This window comes from Monopterus albus, unplaced genomic scaffold (genome assembly GCF_001952655.1).
Source record: "Monopterus albus unplaced genomic scaffold, M_albus_1.0 scaffold311.1, whole genome shotgun sequence".
In the NCBI taxonomy this organism is placed as follows: domain Eukaryota; kingdom Metazoa; phylum Chordata; class Actinopteri; order Synbranchiformes; family Synbranchidae; genus Monopterus; species Monopterus albus.
Window position 1 is genome coordinate 320,967 of NW_018128191.1, and position 6,540 is coordinate 327,506.

Consider the following 6,540-nt stretch of genomic DNA (forward strand, 5'->3'; position numbering starts at 1 on the left):
GCCAATCTCCCTGCTGAAGGTACATGCCAGCCAGTCACGTACTTCGCTGGGCACAGACTCCGCCTGCAGGTCGCTGAGCTCGTCCTCAGTGTCCAGCAGACGCCTGCAGAGCAGAAACAAACATCTCATGACCTCACAGTTATAAGGTTCACTCTGACATGAGTAATTCACACAAAATTGTTCTTTAAGTTGTTAATATTCTGTACACACTTTTTTTTAATTTATTTTTGGCCAGGTAACTTGGAAAAAGAAAAGGTTCCATCTCCAAACCAGGTTCGATACCTGCAAAGAACCAATCATGTGCCCCCGTCTGCCTCCTTAGCTGCTCTGTGACAGTAAAAGGAGCTGGAAAGACTTGAGATTCATTTTTAAAATCTTGTTCAAACTTGGCAAAAAGCTGATTTTTAGCATTAGCTTCCTACACAGCTCGGTGTAATGTTTGTTGGAAAGAATTAATTAGAATTAATTAGAATAAATATTATTAGTATCACAAAGTTTAGAGATAAATATTGTTTTCTGTTATTTATTTATTTATTTGTTTGTTTGTTTGTTTCTCTCCTCCCGGGACTAATGCAGTACACTTCTGTTACCTGTAACACTGTTAATCTGCACATACTCTACTCACAGAATACTGCTCTGCATCTGCTGATACTCTATATTTATCTTTATCTTTGCACTATTTACATCCATTGAACTGTTCACTCATGTCACTTATTATCTTCTTATTCTGCACTGCTTCATTCCATCTCATCCCATTGCACTAGTGTTCCATAAGCTTAATGTATTTTATCCATTATTTATCATTTAAATTCATAGTCTGATGTATATTGTACATTACCCTACATATCTTACTGTAAATATCAGTTGTACATATCATCGGTAAATTAGTTCTGACTGTACAGACTGTAGATACTCACACTCTGCACTTCTGGTTAGATGCTAAACTGCATTTCCTTGCATTGTACTTGTACATGTGTAATGACAATAACGTTGAATCAAATCTTATTTATTTAGCTATTTATTGCTGGCAGTTTTAAACATGTCGGTAATCAAATGCTAAACGGACTGTGTCCCTGACTCGACTTGCATCTGATCATAGCTCAGGCTCTCGAGCTTGATGACAGCAGCAACCACAAAACAAGTGTAAGAGATGGAGACAACAACCACAGAAATCCATAGAGAGAATATCTTTCTGTTTGTTTGTTGCATTGTTTTAAATCAGGCATTAGTAAAACCTTTGCACCTCTATGTCTTTGAAAAGTCTTTGATTTGACCAAAGCTCTTTGTGGCTAAATTAAAAGATGATGTTGCTGATTGTTTTTTGTTCCCAAATGTCCTGTGTTAGAATTACATTCAGTAATTGATGCATTGACTTTGTGTATCAAAACAAAGTGGGACTAAGCTGAATAATTACAGGTTTTATCTGTGTAAACTCTAACCAATCAACAATAATAATAATTTAAAATCTCAATTTCAAAATGTGACAGAATTTTTAATATTCCTATTATTTTGACAAATAAAAGATATTTTCTGTATATTACTTGTCTAAGATGTGAACACTATAAATCTTAATGTCTCAAAACTACTTTTATATCCCAGTTTTCTGCATTTCCATCTATGCTTCCTTCCTTCCATCCTTGCTGCCTTGCTCTCACTCATCCCACCTGGTCTCATCAGTGTAAACGGCGTCCAACATGGCTGCAGCAAGCTCTAGGTTTCTGCGGACTTCCTGCAGGTCCACGACACCGCGGTCCATCTGCTCCAGGGCCTTCTTCAGCCTGACACAGACACACAAAATATGCAACCACACAGAAAACAAAACAAACAACACACAAATCCTGAGTGCACAACCACTGCTCTCTTACAACAGCATATTAGTTCTTTTCATCATCGTACAGGTTTGATTGTTCAGTCCTATGTTTTACAGGGGGCTGCACCAAGAGGATTTCACTTCAATTGATTAATACTATCAGCTACATGTGATAAAACAATTGGTTTAAAGCTGCATTAACTAACTTCTCCCTCTAATTTTCAACCATTAAGGGCATAGTGAGAGCCTAAACAAACTCCAGCAGAGTCCCCTCCTCTTCTCCCTCCACTCCACTTCTCTCTTCCTGCCCCGTCTCTGAAACTACATCATATGTGGTCATGACAGCCAGGGACAATTGTGGCAGTCAGGTAACGCAGCAGTAATAACAGGCTCCAGATCTAAAGTTTACAGAAGATAGAGCCCATACAGCCCGTGGTTCTTCAGTGGCACTGCAGCGACACAATGTCAAATAAAGAAGTTAACATTTTAGCCATATGCATACATAGGTCTAATGTTGTCACTGATGTATCCGCAGTAACACAAGCAAAGCAGCAAGTGTTTTTTTACAGTAATATTGATACAATACTAACGTTCCAGCCACTCTTGCAACAAGTTCAGTGTTACATACGTGACACACATAAACATGAGTTGTATGTGAAATGAGAAATTTCACATTACACTGTGATAGTTGAACAAACTCCAACTTTTCTAGTTGTGTTGATGGTGTAAATTTTAACAACTTCTCACTAAAATGCTACATAGACTGCTGTTTTATGTCTGAAGTAAGATGGACCAAAACCGAGTAAAAATTTGCAAAGTTACTTCATTTACTAATCCAGAAAACGCATCAGTTTCTGCTAACCGGACAAGAAAATGCTAATGTTGCAGCTAGTTGGAATGTCTCCAAATTACAACCAGAACAATTCGATACAAAGGTACAACATTGAACTGCTCTTGGGTTCAACAGCAGGGAAATGACATTTCTACACAGCTTTTTACTTGATTTATCCAAATTTGTGCTAAATCTTAATTAGTGCAGCTTTAATCCAGATTGGAAGTTAGTCCACCTTTAAACACCCTTAAAATCTATTATCTGTGTCAGTGCCGTACTTTATAGAACATGAAATCACAAATTTCTTTTATAAGTTCAAACATTTTGGGTTATTTGATCCCACATATTTCTGCATTTCAAGCTCATTTATTTCATTCACAGCTCAGCAACATTTGAATCACAAATTAAAGACACTTCATGTTACTGTTCAGGTGAGATCTGACCCAGTCACACCCACCACCCTGATGAAGCAGAGGTTCATCCTCTGTGTTTGAGCTCATCCTCCAAATCTGCATGAATTTAACCCAACTGGCCCGTAACCCACTCTGCACTGTATTCTACTGAATGCACTTCACACACCGATGCTCATCTTCTGCACCTACACAACTGCAATCCTGTTCACACCACACAACCAGACCATGAAAATCTGTTTCCTCCAGATGGACACATGGCACATTCTCCTCCTATCAATCAGCCCACAGTAAGTAACGGGAGTCTCTATCCAGAAATAAACAGATTGTCCTATAGACTTCACTGCGTCTTTGTCAGTTTGAAGCCAGTATATTTGTGTTCGTAAGGCTCAAACTGAAACTAAACATGAGCACATAGATCGATTCTTCTTTTACTTTAATATTGCTACTTTTATTTTATCAGACCAGTGTGAAATTTGACCTTTGTGTGGAACATGGATTAAGCCAAAAATTATTTTTGCTAAACTGAACCTGAATTATCGCTGTGAGGTTGTATGCCTGTAAATTCACAGGAATGGGAAGGACATGAAGATACAGTGACCTTGACCTTTGACCACCAAAACCTAATAAGTTCATTCATATGTCCAAGTGGGGTTAGCATTTGAAGAAATTCCCTCAAGGCATTCCCGAGCTATGGCGGACAAACAGATGAACAACATGAAAACATGACACCAAACAGTGTACCCACGGATGTACACACACCTACCACTGGTTATTCTGATACTGAAGAAAAGAACGTACATGTAAAAACAGTAACTGAGTAAATGTACGTAGACAAGCACACCCCTTCTTTGCCACCGCAGGGTGACATTTTAGTCTTGAATCCTGAATCTGACAGTGACTGGCAGCTTGTCATGCTGTCAGTGTTTGAGTGGAGCTTTTTTTTCTTGTTGACACCTACACATTTCTCTAGCTTAAAGAATGCTTTGTTGATTTGTGGAGGGGAGTCAAAGAATTATGACAAAAGTGGGACAGGACTGACAGCCTGTGTATCAAAGGTTTGAGACTGCTTTTAATAAAAAAGACTATTACCACAAGTCCTGGGACCAAGTAGCAAGCAAACACTACAGCCACATGTGTACAGAGTCCGACACACAATGAAGACAGTGAGACAGTGAACTGTCTGCGCAAACGTAGAGAGAGACAGGCAGGCAGGCCAGGTGTGTGTAGGAGTGAGAGCTTCTTCAGTCCTACACTTCAGGCTCAGAGCTTCCTCTGTGTGTGTGTGTGTATGTGTGTGTGTGTGTGTGTGTGTGTGTGTGTGTGTGTGTGTGTCTTACCTCTGCGATGTACTTTTGTATTTCTGCCTGTAAACAAAAACAAAAACAGAAGCGTCACTCTAATGACAGCCCTAAGTGGCTGCGTCCTCATCATGTGGTAGCCACATTTGGCGTTGCAGGGTCCACTTATCAATGTATTGAGCAGTGGCTGTGACACATAGTTCAGACAAGTGCATCAACATTCATGTATCTTCTGAGTTCCAACAAATAAAATTAAAGACATAACGATTATAAACCAATTCCAAATAGGTAGTTATGTAATAACCAAAAAAGTGTAAACAGCTTTTTTTGATTTTACACTCAACAGAGGAGCCATCTTTTGCTTTGATAGCACCATTGCACATTATACAAGTACTGTTTTATGACAACTGGACTTGGCTTCTTCAGTTCTGACTGTCTGCTGGAGTGTTGCAGCTATGTGGAGCCCACAGACCTGCAGCGATTTTCCAACCATCTTGATGAAGTTCGCACATCTTGGCTGCTTGTCTTTCAATTTGACAAGGCACAGCTGTTCACTGAAAACCAGTCCAGGTGATTCAGATGTTGCCAACAATGTGCAAAGCTGTCATCAAACAGGCTACTGTGAGGAATCTAAAATATGAAACATATTTAGCTTTTTTACACTTTTGTTTTGTTTACTACATAATTTGCTATTTCATAGTTTGTCTTCATTATTAATCTATAATGTAGAAAAACAAAGAAAAAGACACTGCACTGCCACTTTACAACAAAAAGGTTCTGGGTTCGATCCCCGGCCGACCTTTCTGTGTGGAGTCTGCATGTTCTCCCTGTGCTTGTGTGGGTTCTCTCCGGGTACTCCGGCTTCCTCCCACAGTCCAAAGACAAGCAGCTTAGGTTGATTGGTGTCTATAAATTGGAGTCGTGTGAGTGTGTGTGGCTGTTCGTCTACATGTCAGTCTACAAATAAAACATAAAGAATTTGTGCTCATTTTCCAGTGTTGTCACTTGAATTGAATGTGCAAGCACAGTTTGTGGCAGAGTGAAGGGTCCAAAGGACTGCAGATGAAAATTAGGTTAAAGCTAACTTTGGTACAATACATCAAATGGCAACATTTATATATTCTACATGCTCTCTTACAATAAAAGTTGAAATAAAAAAAATGCATCAGAACGCAGAAGGATTTTGAAAATATATGCTGCAGGTACCATTATGGCTTTTCCCTATGGCCAGTGTCAACAAAACCCAAGAGTTAATACAACTATGATCATGTTTCACTGCTAAATTTATTACATTGTGAGGACCAGTGAAAAGCCCCTTCAGGATGGAAACATGTGCCAGATATCTAAACCCCACAAGCTGATGACAAGTGTCTCAAAGCTCCCTTTACCCTGTGGTAGCTCTGGGACGTGACCCCGACAGATAATCACAGCTGTGACATGTCTCAGCTGGGAAATGAAACAGCAGGACCCTGTTATTTCATGGTCAGCTGCTGATTGTACACTGGCCTGCGTGGGTGGAGCAGCACAGAATTACAGAGCACAACAGCAGGTTGCTGCATTGTGCTCCGTTAGTCTAAAAAAACCAAAGCATGCTGCAGCACGCTAGTGCCAGGTGAGGACAGGGAGAGTTTCCGGAGAATGAGTCATCACTCTGTCAGGAGCTTTTCAGGCTGACTGTGCTCTCTTTGTCCTGATTTTGTCCTCTACAGTACTTGTCTTTCACACATTTTCTCCTTGCATTGTTATTATTGACCATGGTATGTCTTAGTCTTAGAAGCCTTGTTTCTTGTTTTGATGCAGTGCTGCAGGGTACATTTTAGAGGTTGCATCGCCTACGTCGAGACCTAGCGCCCCGGCCTGAAGGAAAAGCAGAGCCTCCATTAAAATCAAGCGGCTTGACAATAACTGCAGCACACACACACACACACACACACTTTATTGTCTACATAAAAACAAGCCAGACCTTGGCAGTAAAATACAGATGGAAACCAGGAGCAGCACTAAACCCCCGTGTTTCATCCGGTTACTGGATTATTTTAACAGGTTAAATAGTTTCTACTGTGACTGAACTGGACAAACACATAGTGTTTATGGTTCTCTGTGTCATCCAGTCTCATTGATTTTTGATTTTAATACATTTTCTGGTGAATGCACACAGAAAATCAGTTTTCATTGTAATATCTGAAC

At 39.9% G+C, this 6,540-nt stretch overlaps 1 protein-coding gene across 1 annotated transcript in view; it reads right to left on the reverse strand.

The window, feature by feature from the left end:
- LOC109973934 (calcium/calmodulin-dependent 3',5'-cyclic nucleotide phosphodiesterase 1A) overlaps window positions 1–6,540 on the reverse strand; it is a 24,236-nt gene that overhangs the window by 13,884 nt on the left and 3,812 nt on the right. The window contains 3 exon segments of the mRNA XM_020623837.1: window positions 2–103; window positions 1,665–1,778; window positions 4,393–4,419. Coding sequence (XP_020479493.1) covers window positions 2–103; window positions 1,665–1,778; window positions 4,393–4,419 — 243 coding nt within the window.